General features: G+C 35.2%; 2 protein-coding genes across 3 annotated transcripts in view; one reads left to right on the top strand and one right to left on the bottom strand.

Annotated features, from left to right (window-relative positions):
• The window catches only part of LOC135842770 (endoplasmic reticulum metallopeptidase 1-like), a 79,980-nt gene extending 69,396 nt beyond the window's left edge, over nucleotides 1-10,584 (top strand). For both annotated transcript variants that reach the window (XM_065360394.1, XM_065360393.1), the window contains exons 8-15: nucleotides 2,217-2,443; nucleotides 2,660-2,843; nucleotides 3,038-3,222; nucleotides 9,005-9,145; nucleotides 9,259-9,470; nucleotides 9,669-9,784; nucleotides 9,875-10,053; nucleotides 10,175-10,584. In XM_065360394.1, coding sequence (XP_065216466.1) covers nucleotides 2,217-2,443; nucleotides 2,660-2,843; nucleotides 3,038-3,222; nucleotides 9,005-9,145; nucleotides 9,259-9,470; nucleotides 9,669-9,784; nucleotides 9,875-10,053; nucleotides 10,175-10,372 — 1,442 coding nt within the window. In that variant the 3' untranslated portion in view covers nucleotides 10,373-10,584. The remainder of the gene's footprint in view (nucleotides 1-2,216; nucleotides 2,444-2,659; nucleotides 2,844-3,037; nucleotides 3,223-9,004; nucleotides 9,146-9,258; nucleotides 9,471-9,668; nucleotides 9,785-9,874; nucleotides 10,054-10,174) is intronic.
• A 2,266-nt stretch (nucleotides 10,585-12,850) lies between these two features.
• LOC135845099 (replication protein A 70 kDa DNA-binding subunit-like) lies at nucleotides 12,851-18,162 on the bottom strand. The gene is made up of 8 exons (XM_065363565.1): nucleotides 17,861-18,162; nucleotides 17,742-17,789; nucleotides 17,482-17,669; nucleotides 17,305-17,405; nucleotides 14,745-14,977; nucleotides 14,488-14,662; nucleotides 13,378-13,520; nucleotides 12,851-13,289 (listed from the first exon to the last, which is right to left on the bottom strand). The coding sequence occupies exons 1-8, from the start codon at nucleotides 17,891-17,893 to the stop codon at nucleotides 13,059-13,061; spliced, it is 1,152 nt and encodes a 383-aa protein (XP_065219637.1). The 5' UTR covers nucleotides 17,894-18,162; the 3' UTR covers nucleotides 12,851-13,058.
• Between the last annotated feature and the right edge of the window lie 4,601 nt (nucleotides 18,163-22,763).

Below are 22,763 nucleotides of genomic sequence, written 5' to 3'. Positions count from 1 at the left end.
CAAAATGATCAAAAATCGAATAATCTTATTCCTTAAAATCGATTTTTTTTTTCATTTCAGCTTCTCATTGAATTCTTCCTCCCCCTCTCCGCTCTTTGAATTTTTTGGCCTTTGAAATATTTTGAAAACGTTACGATACACACTACCAATAGTCCGGCATATGACAATAGGAGTAATTGCACCCCCCCCCGCCGATCCTCCGGGACAACATTTTTCTTAAAGGGGACATCCTAAGGAACATTTTAAAGCAAACTTGCCAAAAAAAAAAGATGGCCTTACTTACAAAATGGCGGCCATTTTGATTGACAGGTCAGCTGAAATCGCAGATTTTGCGTTTTAACATAGGACTTGCACAAACTTTTTCAAACTTTACAAAGGTAGATCGAAAGATCATGCAAAAATTATCACCAGTCCAAATTTCAAGTGCTAAAGTGCGTTTTTCGATTTTTGGTGAATTTTTGAAAATCGAATTTAGGCAAAAAATGAGGGAAAAAATCAAAATTTTACCAAATTGACCAAGAAAGCTGAAATTTGGGATATTCCCTATTTTCGACATGCCAAATCGACTGGAAACGGTTTCAACCCGTTTTGAGCAGTTCTGGAGCCTCCAGCAGACTTTTGAAACTCGAAATTCCCACTACGAAGTACTGCAGGTGAATTTCAAGTCGTTTTGGAGGCTCCAGCGACTTTTTGAAAATTCCTGAAACCTCCATCAGATTTTTGAATCTTTTAAATTTTCACAAAATTTCATCAAATGGAGATGGAAAGCTGAAATTTATTCCACACTTCAATTTTAACACCCTCTGAAGACGATTTCAGGTGGGTTCAAGTCATTTTAGGGCCTCCAGCGACTTTTTTGAAAATTACTGGAGCCTCCAGTAGATTTTTGAAACTTGAAATTTCCCCAACATTAATTTATCAAATGGAGTTTGCAAGCTGAAATTTACTTCGCAGACTACATGGTGGTTTCGAATGGTTTTGAAGCTTCCAGCTACTTTTAGGAAATTTCAATTTTCCAAAAAAACGTCATACAACCTTTCAAAAAGTTGCTGGAGGCTCCAAAAAGACTTGAAATTCACCTGCAGTCAACTTCGTAGCGTATTGAAATTAGTGTGCAGAATGAATTTCGACTCTCCATCTTGGTTTGATAACATTTTGGGGTAATTTCAAATTTCAAAAATCTACTGGAGGCTCCAGTAATTTTCAAAAAAGTCGTTGAAGGCTCTAAAATGACTTGAAATCCACCAGAAGTCGTTTTTAGAGGGTGTTAAAATTGGAGTGTAGAGTAAATTTCAGCTTTCCATCTCTATTTGATGAAATTTTGTGAAAATTTAAAGTTTCGTAGCGTATTGAAACTAGTTTTTAGAATGAATTTTAGCTTTACAACTCCAATTTGATGGAATTTTGTGGGAATTTCGAGTTTCAAAAATCTGCTGGAGGCTCCAGAACTGCTCAAAACGGGTTGACACCGTTTCCAATCGATTTGGCATGTAGAAAATAGGGTATATCTCAAATTTCAGCTTTCTTGGTCAATTTGGTAAAATTTTGATTTTTTCCCTCATTTTTGGCCTAAATTCGATTTTCAAAAATTCACCAAAAATCGAAAAACGCACTTTAGCACTTGAAATTTGGACTGGTGATAAATTTTTGCATGATCTCTCGATCTACCTTTGTAAAGTTTGAAAAAGTTTGTGCAAGTCCTATGTTAAAACGCAAAATCTGCGATTTCAGCTGACCTGTCAATCAAAATGGCCGCCATTTTGTAAGTAAGGCCATCTTTTTTTTTTGGCAACTTTGCTTTAAAATGTTCCTTAGGATGTCCCCTTTAAGAAAAATGTTGTCCCGGAGGATCGGCGGGGGGGGGGGTGCAATTACTCCTATTGTCATATGCCGGACTACAACTCAACATGGAATGCCCTCAAGTTGCATGGAATCTTTCTTGATTCTTGGTCAATGAGACGACACTTTGGATGAGACACCCTGTGCCTGTGCATACATATTTTATTATTGTAATTTGTATGTGCTCTATCGCATCATATTAAGCGGGCATCTGTTTCTGCTTGGGCGATGAAAATGGAAATATGTCTCCATTTAGTAGACCAATACCATAATACTTCCTACGTTGAATTATTATTTAAGGTATAAGTAGCGGTAGCTGGTGGCTTATTTACCGACGACGTGATTTTTCATTTCGTTTTTTTCTTCTTTTTTTTCAGGTAAACCAGTAAAAATGATTTTACAACACGTTCTGATTGACTTGCTATTCGTCGTAATTGGAATTGTCGCGGTTACGCTGGTGCTCTATTTATTGGCCACGTTGTTAAAAGTGAACGATGCCACTATGCTTTGGTATTCGAAGCCATGGTTTATTCTAACTTATTACGGCGGGGCCGTTTTTCTCATTATGTTTACCGTGTTAAAAATACGGCGTACATTCATGCAAGTAAGTAAACGTTTGTTTTGCAATTATCTTACCTCTGGCAAAAGAATGCCTGCATAATGAATACGAACAAGGCGCTGAGGCTGGGCTGGGCGCGCAGCGTTTAATTAGCCGAAGCGTCTAGTAGAGTATTATTCTTTTTATTCATAATCAAGTTTGGATGGCGGAGGAGAGTAAGTATGTACCTACCTATATGTGAGAAAATCTTTATGTTTTCAGAGTCTGTTGAACAGAGAACAAGAAGTTAGAGTATTCGTTTTCGTTATCCAGTTTACAATGACGGTAATCCTTTTATTGGCTACACTAAGCGGTATACGTAGCTCTTTTATACTGGCTATAGGCCTGATTGGCGTATCCATATCGCGTTATTTCTTCCACAAAACCAACCTTAGATTAGAGATAGGTAAGATTCACGTCGCTTTGTCGTCGTCTTCGTCTTCTTCGTGTGAATATAAAAATCATGTACCTCTACCTATGCATAATATACACGTCTGTGTACTTATAATATTTTATTAAGTACATACATCGAGTATATATGTGCATAATATGTATAATCTCGAGTACTCATCGTCTTAAAATACTTATATGTTTGTACAGTTGAGCGTAAATTCTTCGTGTACTTCATGATCAACTTCTTACCAGCTTTATATTGCGCTTGTATATTTATACCGTTTGTTCAATGGATCATTCCGATACTGGGACGTATGGGAGCTGATTACAATGCCGAAGATGTTATATGGATTATTGCCGAAGTTACCATTTTGATTACATTCGCGTATGTGGTAAGTGTTACCTATCTGTAAAATTAGAAAAACTAAAAAACATGAGTTAGATAGGTAAGTATCTGAAATTAGGTACCTACCTAAGGAATGAAGTCACACTACGATTTCAGAATGACTTCAATAAATGATAATGAAGTCTGTAGGGTGAGGGGAGGGGACATTTTTATGCTCAGTATTTTTTAATACAAAGTATTTGATGAATGTCCTCGATGACTTCAATATTTTTTTTCTACACTTTTAATGCAATTGTTGCTAAATTTTACTAAAATTCCTCAAGTTTTTTGGTAATTTTTACCATTTGATTTTGAAATATTTTTTACAGATTTATTTTAAAAAGTTCTTACTTAGGTGGTTTTCTCTTACCAGAGTCCTTTGAGACTCTTATTATTACATCCTAATAAGATTCCTCTTCTTCTAGAAGTGTTAGGTATATGAATAAAATATCAACATACTGCCTTACCTACTTTATGCAATATATTTACCAATTTTTGCAAAAATCAAAAAAGTTTTATTAGTTTTTCAGAATTTAAACAAGTTTTACTATTATATGTATTTTTTTTATGTTTCTTATCATGTAATTCATCAAGGTATAGTATTGCCAAAGGTCTCAGTGCTAATTATAGTATTGCAAAAAGTCTTAGCCCTGAAAATGACTGTTTCTGACCTGCAGCCCTAAGGCTTGTGTCCTTTGACCTATGGACCGAGGCCTGCGTCCCATGCTCGTGACCTTTGGTCCTATTTAGTGGACTGTGTGTCCTATCCTGTGGCCATATCAAATAAAATGAACTAAGAAATGATGGTTTTTCAGTAGAGTGTGGTAAAAGGCTACAAAGTTGCACAAAGAAGTGTTTGAAATCATATAGAAATGAAAATGATGCAAAAACATTTTTAAAAATTGGTAATTTTTTTTAATTTTGGGAAACTGATGAAATTTTTATTAATTTTGGAAAAAGTTGTTAAATATACTGCATAAAAGTATTAACTACCTATTTGATTAAAATTGCCACACATTAATGATAATAGGTACCTAGTACATATCAAAAATACACTAACTCAGGGTGAACATGAAAATTTACTCATCTCTTAGAATAATTGGTCGTAAATAATCAACAAAGCATCAAAGTTTTGCATGATGCTTATCAACTATATTGGTTGGTCACGGTTTTTGGACAGGGTAAAATATCTTCTATGTTAAAATTCGAAGTGCCAAGGGTCACTCCAGCCTGAACTAACGAAGATACAAGTTCTTTGAATCCACTTCCACCTACACTTTCAAATGACTGGATATCTTTAGTGATAAATTCTACACACTTTTCAGTGATTTCATCAACTATAATTTTTGGAATTTTTAATTTCAGATTTTTGTCGTCTGCATTTCTCAATAATTTACAGCATTTCTGCTTCCCCATATTTGAAGTGCTGTAATTCTCTAGGCTACATTTTTAGTAGGTATCATAGAACATTTTTGGCACTGCATGTATGGTAATTGCTGTTTAGTTGACGAATTTGTAATAATATATGTATAACACACCTCATATATTATGTACTTCACTCTTCACTCAAGTGCTAGAATTATGTGTGGAAGTATACAATTCTGAATCAATTTTTTCCTAGATCTCTTTTATACTTTCTTCTACATTTGACACAATCTTTGGCAAAGACATCAGGAAAAATATCGTGTAAATTAAATTACATCCAAAAACTGTCACGAATTATGAAAAAATCACATAAATTACATTCTAAAAATGCTACAAATGTGTTAAAAAAAGCACTTGTTACAAAAAACCATAAACTATCAAACATTTACAGCATAATTCAATCAATATAAACACTGAAACTGCTGAAAGACAAATGCACATACCTATTTATAAAATCATGTAATATCAATATTTGTATTTTGTATGTATTTGAAAATCTCATGAGAAATATTTACTTAGTTTAGGGATAATGCATTTGCAGTTCATTGAACAGTTTATTTATTACATAATAGCAAGCATGCAAGGGGGTGGGACAATCAACATTGACATTGTTGACTGAAATGCAATGAGTCATACCTAATAAGAAGGCAAGTACGTATAGTGTATCTGTTTCATCAAAGGCCAACCCAGTACAGGATACTACCAGCTCTGGGTTCATCTTCCTCAAAGAGGTAAAAGGTACTACTCGGTATCTGCTTCAACCGATTATGAGTATACCCAGGTACCTACTACTCTGTACTGGTTTGAGCTCTGGTACCTACCTACCTACAACAAAAAGGGCTTACTCATTTCTTTATACAATAATGAAACAGATTTATGCATACTTCACCCTTTGAACAGTCAAACCCAATACATGTGGGTATTGATTCTAGGGATTTTTCATTTTCCTGAAGATTTGTTTCTCTCCATGCTTTCATCATCAGTTTATAGGCTTCATATTTTTTGCTAAGGACCTATCTTAAATGAAGAAACTCCTCATTGACAAGTCATTGGTTCAAACTCTGAAGCCACAGAAAGCACCTAATGAGTACAAACAAATTGATCTGATTAAATGAAAGGTTACGAGTTGAAGCTTACTTTTTATATCAGAGTCAATTGGAGTCTTTGCACACAAAAATATTTAGGCTGTGGCAATGAACCTTATTGCAGTCCCTGTGAGTAGCTGTCCAACAGTATATCCTTCTGGTAATCATTTAAATTGAGGAGCTCATTGCAAAAGTAGCCCTTGTCACATGAACCTATGCAATCTCCAAAGCTCTCTCTTGAGCGTACCCAGTATCATGAATGTAAACTCTATAAAGCAATTCCTCTCAGGGCTACTCAGGGTAGACTAACTTGACGGTCATTTCATCATTACAACATGATCTCCGCAGTTGGCAATAGGTGCAATCGAGTAAAACGTGTCTAAACGTTCATGTGACAAGGGCTACTTTTGCAATGAGCTCCTCAATTAATGTTACATGTAATTTCAATTCCCTGCCCTTTATAATAAAGTGTGGGGTAGGCACCAACCTGTGCCCATTGAAGAAGATTGATTACATTATTAATAGGTCCAAAATTACAATGTCTCCAGTCAACCTAGCTTTTATGGTGGCATCGACTATGTTTGAGTCATCAATATGTTGCACCATCTAAAAGATGCACATACACAAGAGATGCCACAAGTACATCAGCAAATATGTACTTTACAACCACCCTCTACTACCATGTCATCCAGAGAGGATTCAAATATAACTAAGGATCATTTTATAAAGTATTCTGACATTCTATTACAAAACACAACAAATTCTTTACACCATTTTATTTGATTAAAAGTGAGAACAATATAAGAGCATTCAACAAAATCATAGACAGTAGGGAATTTCATATTGTCTAACTATATTTACACAAATCTGATTGTAAGTAGATCAAACGGATCTTCTTCAAATTATAGGAACAAGAGAATGAGCTAAATTGACTCTTCTTGACAATGGTATTCCCAATACCCTTCCTTGACCTGAAATAGCATACAAACGTATCTGAAAAATTGGGTTACCTGTTTGAATCAATGAAACTGGATTTTGTAAATCCACATTCAAATTTTATTTACCTGTTTTTCCTGCACCATTCCCTAGTGGAAGTTGAAACCATGCCCTTCATTTGCTGATTTGCAGCAGCTCAGGTACATCTAACTGCAATGCTCTTTGCCTGATTTAGCTGCAGCCGAAGCTTCAACTTATCAACATTGGAGTGATTTTCCACAAACTGCAATTTGATTTTTTCCGCAAAACTACTCATTTCTTCAGGAGAGAAAACTTCTTCTGCCATTTCAAACCATAGGTCGAAATACTTGTAGAAGCTTAGGAGAGAAAACTTCTTCTGCCATTTCAAACCATAGGTCAAAATACTTGTAGAAGCTTAGGAGAGAAAACTTCTTCTGCCATTTCAAACCATTGCTCGAAATACTTGTAGAAGCTTAGGAGAGAAAACTTCTTCTGCCATTTCAAACCATAGGTCGAAATACTTGTAGAAGCTTAGGAGAGAAAACTTCTTCTGCCATTTCAAACCATCGGTCAAAATACTTGTAGAAGCTTAAGTATATAAAACATGGAAAATGAAACTAACATGAGAGAAACAATTATTTCACTAAGGGTTCTTGTTCTTGAAGAAGATCTAATCTCTCATAAATTTTCTTTGATTAATGTTCCATCTATGTCTGCAGATGGAATAAATTAGCAATAGAATAATTTTTTTAGGATTAAATCAATTATGAAATAAAATTGCTTACTAAGGTTCTTAAAGATCTACTCAGTTGCGGTTTTTTCCTCCGCATCATCTGCAACTGTAGGATAAATTAACATTAGAATAATATATAACCAACTTTGATCAATTGTGGATTAAATCTCCCTTGGCCACTCATTGTATACAGTGGTATCTGAGAAATTTGGTTAAGGTTACCTGTTTAAATTGATGAAATTTGATTTTAAAAATCCACATTCAAATCTTATTTGTGTAGGTATCATTTTTCCCACCATTCCTTCTTGAAATTGAAATCATCCCTTTTATTAGCTGAGTTAAAGCAGTTCCTGTACAGCCAACTGCAATCTTCTGAACTCATTTTGACTCAAGCTGATTCTTTGGGTTTGAGAATCAATGAATTCAGACCAAAGTGATCATTCAATTCATCTATGGGAAAACAACAATCTGATTACTGAAATGACAAGTTTTAGTGTTAACATAACAATTGTTTTTCTAACCTGATAATATTGCGATGATGAAGAGGTTTGTGTCTCCATCATTCATCATTAAGAATCTCCCCTGGAATAAGAGGCTAGTGAACCGTCCTAAATGGTATTTTTAAATACCATCCTCCCTTGCCCCTTGCCCACATATTGTGGATAGTGGTATCTGAAAAATTGGGTTACCTGTTTAAATCAATAAAACTTGATTTTTTAAATCCATATTCAAATTTTATTTACTTACTATTTTTTCCTCACTATTTCTGCTGCAAATCGAAATCATCCTCTTAATCTGCTCACTTGCAGCAGTTCTGGTACAGCCAACTACAATGTTCTGCACCTATTGGATTCATTACACATAAAAATATTCAAGTTGTGGCAATGAACCACATCATTGCCCCTGTGCATATTGTTAAACAGTAGGATCCTTCTTGTAATCATTTAAAAATAATTATTAGCTGCAGCCATTCGGATTTCCTGATTCGGTTCTATCGGTTTTTAAACTGGAATTCTTTTATGATTCTTTCCCCCAATTTGCATCGTGGGTTGTTGGGCCACAATAACACTGTATAGGTTGAGGTCGAATGTTTCTCAACTGTAGGAACTTTCTTCAAATCTTCAAATATTTTATCCTTAGTTCTCATCACACTTTACATAATGTGAATTTTTTCTAGTGTAAAGGTCAGCACACACATTAGATAGAAAAAATATGACTATAAATTAATACTTACATACTTAATGAAAACGTGAAAAAAGATCTAAAATTGTAAAAATCACACGAAAACTGCTGAAATTTCAGTAAAACTTGACAACAATTGCATACAAGTAGAAAGTGTTGGAAAAGAAATATTGATATCATTACATAAGTGTGTATACAATTCAGCAAATAGTTTACTTTCAAAAATGCTGAACTTTTAAATGTCCTTTTTTATCCAACCCCACTCATCTTCTCCTTTCCCCTCTCCACAGATCTCATTTATATTGAAGCTATTCTGAAATTGCAGTGTAACTTCATTCTTTTACAAGTAGGTACCTAATTTCAAATATTTACCTATCTAATTCATGTTTTTTTTTCTAATTTTACAGATACCACTGGTGCTGTTAGTCAAGGAATTTTGGACCATGCAGTATATGTTTGCCGCTATTTACATCGTGCAATTAATCCTCGTCTTGACCCAAGCTTTGTCACCATTTAGTGATTCTACTCCGCAACGATTTTATGCTATGGTTCGTATTTTTATGTAATTCTCTATTGTTATCGGTCTAATCACGTACCGAGGTAGGTACTTATCCTAATAATTTGAAGACAAATTTTAATATGTAGTTAAATTTACTCGCAGCATGTTGATCGAAAATTAGCCCATTCGGAGAATACGTCGTTTAAAAACGAAAGTAGCGGATATTTGGTAACCACAGTTGATGTTCATGGAGGTGAAACTCTTGAAAAATTCTTCAAACAACATCAATTCCAGCAGTTGGCTCATACTGATGAGTGCACTCGAGAATTATTCTGTGGAATGCCTACTCTCGAGTCGTCATTTTTATTAAAATTGTAAGCACGTATTTCAATAATTCGTAAAATACCTTATCAAATAATTCTTTTTCATGTGTGACAATTTTCGCCTTGATATTCGTGAATGGTATTTTAATTGCATGAAGGTTATCTTAGTTGCCTATTTGGCTTGTTGAAGGCATTTATAATTATAATACCTACTTGATCGATTATTCAAATTGATTATGTTTTGCGCAGGGGTTTATCATTTTGGGCTCCGAAGGAAGTGCCGAAAATTCCACATTTCAAGAAAATGAACTACAGTGTAATAGACGACGGACACGATATGGTAACTTTTCATTTGACCTTGAATGGTAGGTAAACAATTACGATAGATTTTAAAAATTGATAATTCAGCGTCACAACTACTTCGCTATTTTTTACATTTGCTCCACTCTTTGCAGGAAGTAAATTTATGGATGCGATTATTTTACCTTTGAACGAAGCTAAATTAGTTCTATGGAGTTTCAATCCACCAATACCTGGCAATGAATTGAAATGGAATGGTCAATCGGCGTATTTTATTCGTTATCACGAAGGCTCGTTGAATCAGAGCTCGTTATCATTTAGTTTGAAATTCGATGTAAGTTGTGAAAAACCCACCTTTTTTTTTGGCCTATCTGTGATTCATTTAGGTCATTGTTCGATTGTTCGTGTACTACGAATACGAATTACCTATCTATACCTTTCGTGTGTTATTTTAGGTTCGTAAAATGCACAACAAAGATGCTCCTGTGTTTAAATTAGCTTGGTCTGTGTTTTACCCTTCGAATAGTAGTGATAATTTTACTCGTCAATTTAAAACATTTATCGATGGGTTCCCTTCTTGGAGTACAGTAGTTCCGATGGTTGCCGAATACGAGGAATATTTATTACCGGCAGATTTTTCGAAAAATCACTAATCTGTGATACGATTTATTATTGTTGTTGATTTTGTTGTTGAAATGTTTTAAATTATCTACCTGCCTATTTATTTATTTTATTTTTATTTAATTTTTTTATTCGAGTTTTAATTACGCGAATCTTGTTTTAAAACTCATGCAGATCGATTGTGTTCAATGTTGCCTTCGGGCCTCGTGATTATTTTATTAATTAATAAAGTTTTATATTGTGATGGATTGGTTTTTTTTTGCACGATTGTGGGTTTTTTAAATTTACATTTTTGAAAAATGAAATAAATAAACAATAAATATGTTGAACTGTCCAAGTCAAGTAGGTAGGTAATCTACCTATTTCAAAAAAATCTAGGATTACTCATCACCGTTTGTACGTTCTTTTAGCATTAAAATTTAAGTTGGAAATTAGAAAAGCTGAAGCTGTGCAGAAAAACTGAGTTATACGTCAATGTACGTAATATTGCAACTTCCCATATAATTGATTTTTTTGCAATATTTATCAACAAAATTGGGGCTTAAAATACAAATTTGATTATAAAGCTTGCAGCTTGCCCCATCACCTGTGAAATTTTAGTTGGTCTTGCCCCCTCTCCCCTCTCATGCATAAAATTTCCAAAATTTCGACCTAGAGGTGTTTACTTTGTTTTTAGAAAAAAGGGGGGAATTGAAATGGATACAGGACCAGTTACTTTTCAGTTTTCAGTTTCAGTTTTTTTAGTTCCACTCTCCCCAACCCCCACCAACAAATTAATCTCTAATATTTATTATATTTTGGAAATGGAAAACAAATGAACTTACCTACCCAAAATTAGTTTCGCTTTTTTCAGTTTCAGTTTCAGTTTTCAATTTCAGATTAGGTGATTTCAGTTTTCGTTTCCATTTCGGTTTTAGTTTGATTTTATTCATTATTCTGATTTCTGTTTCAGTTTTTTGTCGTTATATGACTGTGCTGTGATGGAAAACTGAAAATAAACCTGAAACTGAAACTGGAATGAGTAAAACTGAAACTAAAAATTGAAAACTTGAACTGAAACCAGCAAAACTGAAACTGAAAACACAAACAGTAGTGGAAAACTGAAACAGAAACTGAAACTGAAACGAGAAAAACTGAAACTGAAAACTGAAAACTTTAACTAAAAAAATAAAACTGAAAATAAAAACTGAAAACTTGAACTGAAATGTAAAAATTTTGCCATCACTGCAATTAAGATGCCCAATTTTCTTCATAATTTTTGAGTTTGAATTTGAAATTTGAAGGGTTTTTTTGCCAAGTAGCAAATTAGTGTATGAAAATTAAAAATTAATCTTTTTTTCATTTCTTTTTGAACCTCAAGAAATGATGAAAAGTGAAACTGAAATAGAAAGCTGAAAGCTTGAACTAGAAAAATAAAACTGAAAATTGAATCTGAAAACTTGAACTGAAATGTAAAAATTTTGCCATCAGTTCAATTAAGATTAAGATGCCCAATTTTCTTCACAATTTTTGATTTTGAATTTGAAATTTGAAGTTTTTGTCGCCAGGTAGCAAATTAATGTATGAAAATTGAAAATTAATCTTTTTTTTCATTTCTTTTTGAACCTCAAGAAATGATGAAAACTGAAACTGAAATAGAAAGCTGAAAACTTGAACTAAAAAAATAAAACTGAAACTAAAAACTGAAAACTTGAACACTGAAATGTAAACATTTTGGCATCACTGCAATTGTAAGGTGTCCATATATTTTCTTCATAATTTTTGAGTTTGAATTTGAAATTTAAAGTTTTTGTACTTTTTGTTGCCAAGTACCTAGCACATTATAGTGTATGAAAATTGAAAATTCATCTTTTTTCATTTCTTTTTGAACCTCAAGAAAATATGATGAAAACTATTGAAAACGAAACTGAAATGGAAAGCTGAAAACCTGAACTGAAAAAAGCAAAACTGAAAACTGAGACTAAAATCTTGAACTAAAATAAAAAAAAACTGAAACTGAAAATTAAAAACTTGAAATGAAATAAGCAAAACTGAAACTAAAAAGTAAAAAGTAAAAACTGAAAACTTGAACTGAAATGTAAAAGTTTTGCCATCACTGAACATAAAACTTGAAATGAAATAACTCAGAAATAAGTAAAAGGAAATTATTGTTCACAAGTTCACTAAAGAAAAGAAATTATTCATCTTTTTTATTTTTTTTTTGAACTTTAAGAAATTAAAACTGAAAACTCAGTAGGTACCTAGCTTGCTCAAACTACAGGGTGCCCAGAAATATCGAGTACCTACCCCAAAAAAAGTTATCTACTAAAATACTTTGGTTGGTCACAGTGTATGATAATAATGATAGCACATGATTGGTTGTTGGACTGAAGAGATAACATTCCACCAATCATAATTATGCATCTATTTCACGTTGTCAACCTAGGTATATTTTTAATGAAAAACTTTCTTTGGGGTACTCGATATTTCTGGGCACCCTGTAGGTGCGTTTTTTTCGATATTGAGAAAAATGATATCAATTATATAATTTTAATGAAAATATAACATCTTATTATACAAATAAAATATAACATCTTATTTTAAAAATAAAATATATTAACATCTTATTATAAAAATATATATGTAACTAATAAGGAATAAAATGAAAATTTCTGCGCTTGATATTCAAAAACAAAACTCGAGACGACCACATAATTCATTTTCTAAAGAGCGAAGCGATTATTTATGCTGAACCCACTCCAGTTTTGCAACTCGGATGTTGTGTTTGTGTCGCTCCATCATCTCGCGAGCTTCTTTAATATCTGGATTTATAAATACTTGTGAAACCCGATTAACTGAAGCATATCTGCGTCCTGATTTCTTGACGATTTTTGCTCCTTTAATGGCAATCACAGGTCTGGAGTTAATCTTAATTTTTTTAGCTGCATTACCGGATAACATGACTCGATACTAAAAATATAAACACAATCATTACACAAAATTTTACAAATGAAGTATGTAGGTAGGTAGAATCAAGAAATTAATACAAAATACACACGATTCCTTCATCCGAATCTGCAATTGAATGTTCACTTCTATCTATACTTGGATCTGTCAGGATCATGTAACGAGGTAAGCCTTTTCGCGATTTGTCCTCTGACTTATTCGAACTCCACATGCGATAACAAACTCCAATAATATCTTCGTAGAACAACAACACAATGATTAATAAACACAAAGTCAATAATTTTACATATAGTCCAGGCAATATGCAATTTGACCCAATGAAGTCAAACTTGGGGAATGGGTTTCTTTTGGGAGCTAGAGTTGACCTCTGTAGTGGGGAGGGTCAAAGTTGAAAATTACAGAAAGGTCATTTTTTTGGAGGGGCATAACATGACCCCAAATGGATGAAAAGGGTCAAAAATCATACCATCAGGCAGTACCCTATGTGTGATCAACATATCCGAATTTCAGCTTCTTAGGTCATCCCCACTCCTTTTGAGATGAAAAAAACCGAAAATAGGGGCAAAATAAGGGGGTTTTTAACTTAATTCCGCTTTAAATGGGATGGGGATGACCTAGGAAGCTGAAATTTGGATATGTTGATCACAGATAGGGTACTGCCCGATGGTATGGTTTTGGACCCTTTTCATCCATTTGGGGTCATGTTATGCCCCTCCAAAAAAATGACCTTTCTGTAATTTTCAACTTTGACCCTCCCCACTCCAGAGGTCAACTCTAGCTCCCAAAAGAAACCCATTCCCCAAGTTTGACTTCATTTTATCAATTAGAACAGGTTACAAGTCCCAAATCATAAAATGTAAAATTATTGAAATCACGTCACTTTGAGGGGTCGTAGCGCCACCCCCCTTGAGGCTAGGGAGTTGGTCGATAGCTCATTTGATAGGTATTGGGGAGGAGATGAAATGATCACTGGGCTCGTTTTACTCAAAATTCAATATTTCAGGAGTTCTTGATGAAAAACTGATTTTGGGGGGCTTTGATCCACTGTGGGGGGGTTAGCTCGTGGGGTAGGGGCGGGGACTTTTAGTGTGTTATTCAGCACACCGCCATAGACAATATTCACCAAAAAAACCATTGTTATGAATTATGTTTGGGTTCGCCCATTTTTTTCTGCTATTTGCCTGGGCTTAAATTTTCTCACGGACTGAAGTATTTAAAGGTGTATCATTGAAAACTCTAGAGTCAGAGAAGCTGAACTGTATATTTTCGACAGCCAATTTGACTTTGCTATCATCATTCAAAATCAACCTCAATTTGTGGGATGTTGTTTCTTCACTCTCAAGGTAATAACGCCAAATCTGGTATACTTTATTAACCTAAAATTTCAAAATATTCAAAAAAGGTGTTTAATGATTTAGGATATTATAGCATTCATTAAGAGACTAAAAAAAATCCTACCTTCATCAAGTTGTAGAATTTACGACAAGCATCGTTGTAAGCAGTCGCTAATATTCTGCCAGACGAATCGGCGAGTTCCATGTTGAAGAATTCTTCGTTTGAAATTGAATTTTGTATATAAGTTTTGCTCACGATTCGAGCTTTAATTGACCAAAGATCATTGCCAGGATCCAACGCTGCTATTGGTAATGTCTTCGCTTTCTCTTCAAGAGATTTTTCAAAGCTGGTGAGCCCTGGAATATGATAGAACTAAACGTATGAAGCAAACGACCTAACTACATAATAGACTATAATCCATACACGAAAAAGTGCTCTAGAAGTTGATTTTGTATTTTTCGCACAACGAGGGGGTGGACCCTCAAAAAGGTGATTTTGGGAACATGGTCGGGACCGAAAAAACTCGACGGGGTTGTGTTGGGGGACTTCTCCCGATACCAAATATGTAATTTTTTTTCGTGAAACCCTGCACAACTGCATTCTATGGCACTTTGAATGCGATTTTTATGCATTTTTGGCCATTTTTGATGGTAAAATGGCTCTCATGTCTACGATATGGCTGATGACCGAACAATTTCTTGGACGTTTGTTAGACGGGGCTATTTGAAGCCCAACTGCGCAAAAACGGCGAAAAAATACTTGCACAACGCGATCTTATGAGCACTAATAGGCTTGTTACCACTCCCCCGCCCCCCGAATTAAATAATGCATTGTGAATTCGATAATATCGATGCGACCCATCAAAATGGTATACAATTTCGCGCCGAACACAAAAATCGCAATCATTTTAAATTCTGACCCCCCCTCGCCACGGTGGAGTTTTGCCCCCCAAACTGAATATAACGATGATATTGAACAAACTTTTCACATTACACGTCGATACTGAGGATTTATGTGTACGCAATCAGAATGAATCTCATATTCGTTGCTTGGGAATATTTTTGCTTCGAAAGTTTTCATTTAATCTCCACCCCCTCCCTTCCCCTTTAAAGACTATTTTTGAACATGGATTTGAAAACTTGAACATGACCTATCAAAATGGTACAAAATTTCGCGCTGAGCTTGGAAATTGCAGTCATTTTTCACTTTGACCCCCTTGGTGGAGTTTTGCCCCCCTCCCTCCATAAAGTCAGAACATGAATTTGAAAACTTGCACGCGACCTATCAAAATGACATAAAATTTCGCGCTGAGCTCGAAAATTGGAATCAATTTTCATTTTAATCCCCTTCTCTCGCTCCTCACATTCGATTGACTATTTTTCTCATGACTGGAATGAAGTTTGGAAACGATGTAGCTCGGGAAAGTTCCATTTTTCTTGTTTTTCTTTTTTTATTATTTCATCTGATTTGTTTTCATTTTTTGTTCCAATTTTCTTATTTCATTGTACATATTTTTTTCTCGTTCTATTTTTCTGTTTTGTTTTTTTTTCATTTCATCTCCTTTTTTTCTTTTTTCTTTTTTGTATCTTCCATTTTTTTTTGTTTTCTTTCTTGTTTTTCTCATTTTTCTGTTTTTTCTTTCATTTTTGTATTTTTTTCCACCAATATTTTTTTTATAAATCCTCATGTACAGACACGTAATGTGCAAAGTGTTCATTTTCGTAGTTAGATTTATGGTCGGAGGGGGGAGGGCAAAACTCCACCGAGGGGGTGCAAATGAAAAATGAATGCAATTTTCGAGCTCAGCGCGAAATTGTATACCACTTTGATAGGTCATGTTCAAGTTTTCAAATCCATGTTCAAACATAGTCTTAAAAGGGGGAGAGGGGGTGCAGATTGAATGAAAACTTTTGAAGCAAAAATATTCCCAAGCAACGAATATGAGATTCATTCTGATTGCGTACACATAAATCCTCAGTATCGACGTGTAATGTGCAAAGTTTGTTCAATATCATCGTTATATTCAGTTTGGGGGGCAAAACTCCACCGTGGCGAGGGGGGGTCAGAATTTAAAATGATTGCGATTTTTGTGTTCGGCGCGAAATTGTATACCATTTTGATGGGTCGCATCGATATTATCGAATTCACAATGCATTATTTAATTCGGGGGGCGGGGGAGTGGTAACAAGCCTATTAGTGCTCATAAAATCGCGTTGTGCAAGTATTTTTTCGCCGTTTTTGCGCAGTTGGGCTTCAAATAGCCCCGTCTAACAAACGTCCAAGAAATTGTTCGGTCCTCAGCCATATCGTAGACATGAGAGCCATTTTACCATCAAAAATGGCCAAAAATGCATAAAAATCGCATTCAAATTGCCATAGAATGCAGTTGTGCAGGGTTTCACGGAAAAAAATTACATATTTGGTATCGGGAGAAGTCCCCCAACACAACCCCGTCGAGTTTTTTCAGTCCCGACCATGTCCCCAAAATCACCTTTTTGAGGGTCCACCCCCTCGTTGTGCGGGGAAAAAATTTCAAACTTGCCCTTTTCCAAATGGGGCAGGTAGTATCTTCATTTTGGCAGCGCATTTTTTTGGTCCCCGAAAAAAAAAAATACAAAATCAACTTCTAGAGCACTTTTTCGTGTATGGATTATAGTCTAATAGATGGTATTCGCAATTTTACCTTTCAATTGAAATTCAGTCGCAGGGATCGGATTACCAATTTTGCTCGCTACGGCGTCGCCCCTCTTCAATATGGTCATTTTACGAATCAACAACATCACCCTGGAAGTAAACATTTATCAAATTAGGAAGAAACATCAATCACACATCTACCATTCATAAAAAAAGAAATTCATACGCATGTCCTTCGGAGTAGTGCTTGATTTCGGTTGTGTAATCGTCCAGAACAACCACACTGTAGGGCTGTAACTCTCCATTACAAGCCAACATAGCAGCAGATCTCACTAACTTTGTTGGGTATACAGTAAAGAACACTCCATCCGAAACAGTGACGGCGTGCAATTTATTACGATACGTTCTATAGTCCTTAACATTCGAATAATAATCAATTAATACAATAACACAGAAACATTTATTCCAGAATTACGCAATTCTTACCCAAATTTGAACTATTGGGGAGTTTATTTCCACACCCAGCACGATATCCTGAAATTTGACGATAATATCTGAGTATTACTGATATTTTACTTCGTAAAAAATACTATTCAATGACGTACCTTAATACATCCTTCGGTCAGATTCATTCCCATAACAACTGTAGATTTGAAAGGAATTTCGATGAATTGATAATTATTGGTTTACCGAAGGGTTTCTTGTTTAAAATTTTTTTGAAAACGATTGTCGATTTGACTGACGTCGTATGTCACAACAACATGGCCGATGGCGGCACTCCATCGGACAACATGGCAAAAGATGGCTGCGAGCCTGCCACGGCTCTAGTGCGCACGCATCAGATCAGCTGTTCAGGTACAACGTTGCACCCCATTGGTTGCTCCACCGCGTGACGACATCAACCTGTCATGCGACGCATGCGCAGTACGTAACACATACGTAAAATCACAAAATGCTACGACTTTCTTAATAGTCCAGTCAAACTAGCTCATAATTATGAGAACTCAACCTGGAATAAATTGGGGAAAATTTTTTTTTGCTCCAAAATGCTCAGGATGGTGTCCTAAATGACATACTAAAACCCACCCTAAATCCGCCTGGAGCTTCTCCCCCCAGACCCACATTTGTGCCCCCCAGCACCGTTTTTTGCGATTTTCTCGCGAGCAGTTGATTTTACGTCGAAAATAATTTTATTTTTGTGTTCTACGTCAAATTTCCGATCTAGTGATGTATCAACTGCCCTTCTACCCCCAAGGGGGCGGGGCTGGAACCATTCAAAAAAGGGAGGTTTCCTGAAAAATACATAAATAAGGCTATAGGCGCCTAAGAGGGGTGAAATGGTCCCCGAAAGTGTTCGAGTTGATATCAGCATGGAAGGTGGGTACGATGGAGAAACTTGCGCGCGGAAAATTTCAGATCCACATCCCCTCCCCTTTTTGGTGACCCCCCTTTTCTGAAATTTCAATAACACTTTTCTCAGCCCCATTTTAACCGATTTTGAAAATTTTTCTGGGAGTTATGCATTGCATATCCTTAGTAGGTACCCCCACAAAAATTTTCAACCCCCTCCCCTCATATTTACCCCTCAAAACGGCGTTTTTTAGTGTGCGTAGCACACTATTGGTTTCGCTTTGAGAAATTGAAATTTCAATTGCAATGAATGTTCTCTTAAGCTATCCAACCGTTTTTTGTACCTATTGGACACCATTTGAGAATCATTAAGGCGGAGGGTATAGATTTATTTTCATTCAATTCGGATGGGTAATTGCTGAGTAATTGCAATTTTAGTTCATTATTTTAATGCATAAATTCCTAAAAAAGGAGAAAGGGGACTTGTAAACCACCTGCCGCTTATTGTACCCTGCTATACCCCCAGCCTTATCCCTTCATCATTTTATAAACAGCTGCGTTGCATTGTACCCTGTTACACCCCCAGTCTGCCAGCTGTGTATTTCAAGTGGGAGTGGCTTGGTGGGGTGTTTACCAAACAAATATATTATTTTAATGCCTTAACCCTCGTAGTGAAGTGGAGGCTGAGTGGATAGGGCATGTAGGTAGGAATAGGAAATTTAGGGACCCAGGTTCGAATCCCCGTGAGGTAAGTAGGTAGGTGACAGATTTTTCATAGGAAAATCGGATAGGTAAATGCTTTGGAGTTACTACCTACGTAGTACATGATAATGGGGCAAAAATAATGCTGAAATTGAGTTATGAATCATGATATCATTTGCTAACTAAAAATTCATTTCATTAATTTTCTGTCTACCTATAGCCATAAGTATAGTAAGAATTACCTTGACATGAATAATTTTCAATTTTTGTACTTATAATTTAAAAATTACTTCAAAATGAGTAATTAAACTAATTTTTGTACAATTGAAACATGAAATTTTTATTATCATGATTTAGTAAAAATTATTAAAACAAAATAATTTTTACTATTGGTACCTATAGCAAAATTTATTAAAATGATAATTTTTACTAAATGATTACAGTAAAAATTATTAAATGGGATCTGGTACTTAATTGTGCTAAATACCAGTATTTAGTTAAATTTTTTTGTAAAAATTACCCAATTTTTTTTCGTGTAATTTAGAGGCAATTCAAATTCTTAACATATTTTATAAGATTTAATTCTTAATTTAGAATAAAAAGCAAGTTCTGAAAGTTGGTTTGAAAATTTATAAATTTGAAGACAATGGAAATTCTAAAAAAAATAGTATGAAAATTTGTATTTAGAGACGCTGAGAATTCCAAAAATCGATTAAAAGTTCTGTAAGTTGCAGATAATGTGAACTTGAAAATTATAAAACATAAGTATTGTAATATTTATGAACAAGATGAGAATTCTGAAAAATTGGAGGCAATGTAAATTCCAAAAATTGAGTAAACGTTTTACAATTTGTGAACAATATGAACTTGAAAATTGAATTTGAAATTTTTTAATTTAAAGACAATAAGAATTCTGAAAAATTATTCAAAATTTGACTATTTAGAGGCAATGTGAATTCTAAAAATTGATTGCAAATTTCCTAACTCAGCAGCAATGCAAAATTCTGAAAATTTATTGAAAACTTTATGAAATTGTAGCAATGGGGAATTCGGGAAATTGATTTGAAATTTTGTAAATTTTAAAACAATGCAAACTATGAAAAACAACTAGAAATTTCTTAATTTAGAAGCAATACAAGCTTATAAATTATTCTGAAATACCTATTGTAATTTGGAAAATATAAAAACACCGAAAAACAATTATTATTTTGAAGCAGTGAGAGTTTCAATAATTCTCATTACTGTGACATGGTTGATTCACTTATGCACTACCTAGATGTGATAACGGTTATAGCTGTAGAAAAGGCAGCTAGCTACGCACACTTTGCAGCTAAGCTTTGCTTAGCTGTCTAGTTTCATTTTTTTATGCCTATTAACAATCAAGATTGCGAGGTACAATTTTACAAACACGTTTTTTGGATGTATTTTTGACCCCCAACATCATGTAGTTCTTTCAAAATTTTTGCTTTGGTGCGCCGTGCTGAAAAGTTGAAAAAATGTGTCTTAGGGGGGGGGGGGTGATTTTGAAATTTTGAGAAACATGAATATCAATGAGTAGGGTGTCGTTTTCTTATGATTCAATACCACTGAGCACGAATATGACCTCAGATTTTCTGCTACACTCACCTACCCCTCTCCAGAGCCCCTCAGCCCCCTCAATTATGACGATTTTCGAAATAGAGGTATTTCGATGACATTGCTGTCGTTTTCATATGATTCGATACCGCTGAGCACGAATATGACGTCAGATTTTCTGCTACACTCGTACAGCCCCTCCGGACCCCTCAGTCTCACCCCTCAATTTTTAAGATTTTTAAAATAAACTTACTTTGATGATTTTTGTGTCGTTTTCTTACGATTCGATAATGCTGAGCACGAATATGACGTCAGATTTTGTTTTACATCCACACAGCCCCTCCGGACCCCTCAATTTTTAAGATTTTCAAAATAAACTTACTTTGATGATTTTCGTGTCGTTTTCTTACGATTCGATACTGCTGAGCACGAATATGACGTCAGATTTTCTGCTACACTCGTACAGCCCCTCCGGACCCCTCAGTCTCACCCCTCAATTTTTAAGATTTTTAAAATAAACTTACTTTGATGATTTTCGTGTCGTTTTCTTACGATTCGATACTGCTGAGCACGAATATGACGTCAGATTTTCTGCTACACTCGCACATTCAACTGCCTCCATTGGATGCAAGGGCTGGCCAATTACCCCCCCCCCCCCCCCCCCTACAAAAAAAATATATTGGAAAAAAATTTCCTTATAAGGTAAACATTCTGCGTATCATGTAAGTTAACATTGGATAATGTCTAATCGAATAACACCCCTTCTCCCCCAACAAAACAGTTGAAATTTTTTCTGCAAAATCTTGTTAGGTAAATTTCATCTCGAGTATCATGCAAGTTTATTTTCATTGATCTGTTGATTCTGTGATTTCGAGGTCATCATCAATGTCTTCTTCTTCTGAAACTTCTATACATTAACCGGATTATTGTTATGAGACGGAAGGAAGGGAGGGAGGGCTGTTAAACATACAGGCCTTTGTATCCCATGGAGACACTGGAACCTATAGTAAAACATGCTATGCCGAAGAGGCGAAAATAGTATATTACACAACGAGGGCCGAAAAAGTGATTTTTGACGAGGGTGAGGTTTGTGACCCGAACGAAGTGAGGGGAACAACTCACACGAGTTCAAAAACACTTTTTCTCCGAGTTTAGTGAAGTAATTTTTCCTGAACGAGGGTGGAAAGTACTTATTTTTACATCCGAGCGATTCTCGCGAGGTTGGATAAGTAGTACTTTTCAGCCCTAGATAGGAAAAGTTATTGTTACTACAAATTTCACTTTGAAAATAACCTGGTATGTGACCGGGAGGAGGGGTGTCAATCGATTCCATATTTTGTAAAAGTAGCTCAACTTCAAAAATAGTTGAAATTCAGGAGGGGGATGAGGGGTCCGGAGGGGCTGTACGAGTGTAGCAGAAAATCTGACGTCATATTCGTGCTCAGCGGTATCGAATCATATGAAAACGACAGCAATGTCATCGAAATACCTCTATTTCGAAAATCGTCATAATTGAGGGGGCTGAGGGGCTCTGGAGAGGGGTAGGTGAGTGTAGCAGAAAATCTGAGGTCATATTCGTGCTCAGTGGTATTGAATCATAAGAAAACGACACCCTACTCATTGATATTCATGTTTCTCAAAATTTCAAAATCACCCCCTCCCCCCTAAGACACATTTTTTCAACTTTTCAGCACGGCGCACCAAAGCAAAAATTTTGAAAGAACTACATGATGTTTGGGGGTCAAAAATACATCCAAAAAACGTGTTTGTAAAATTGTACCTCGCAATCTTGATTGTTAATAGGCATAAAAAAATGAAAAAAACGCCGTTTTGAGGGGTAAATATGAGGGGAGGGGGTTGAAAATTTTTGTGGGGTACCTA

Source organism: Planococcus citri, chromosome 4 (genome assembly GCF_950023065.1).
Source record: "Planococcus citri chromosome 4, ihPlaCitr1.1, whole genome shotgun sequence".
Lineage (NCBI taxonomy): Eukaryota > Metazoa > Arthropoda > Insecta > Hemiptera > Pseudococcidae > Planococcus > Planococcus citri.
This window is presented reverse-complemented; position numbering and strand designations above follow the sequence as displayed.

Excerpts from the sequence above, each read along its gene's own strand:
- LOC135845099 (XM_065363565.1), bottom strand. The coding sequence starts at position 17,893 with ATGGGAATGAATCTGACCGAAGGATGTATTAAG. Across the intron at positions 17,406-17,481 it reads CACTACTCCGAAGGACATGC|GGTGATGTTGTTGATTCGTA; the intron begins GTATGAATTTCT and ends GTTTACTTCCAG. Across the intron at positions 13,521-14,487 it reads ACCTTTAAATACTTCAGTCC|ATATTATTGGAGTTTGTTAT; the intron begins GTGAGAAAATTT and ends TGTTCTACGAAG.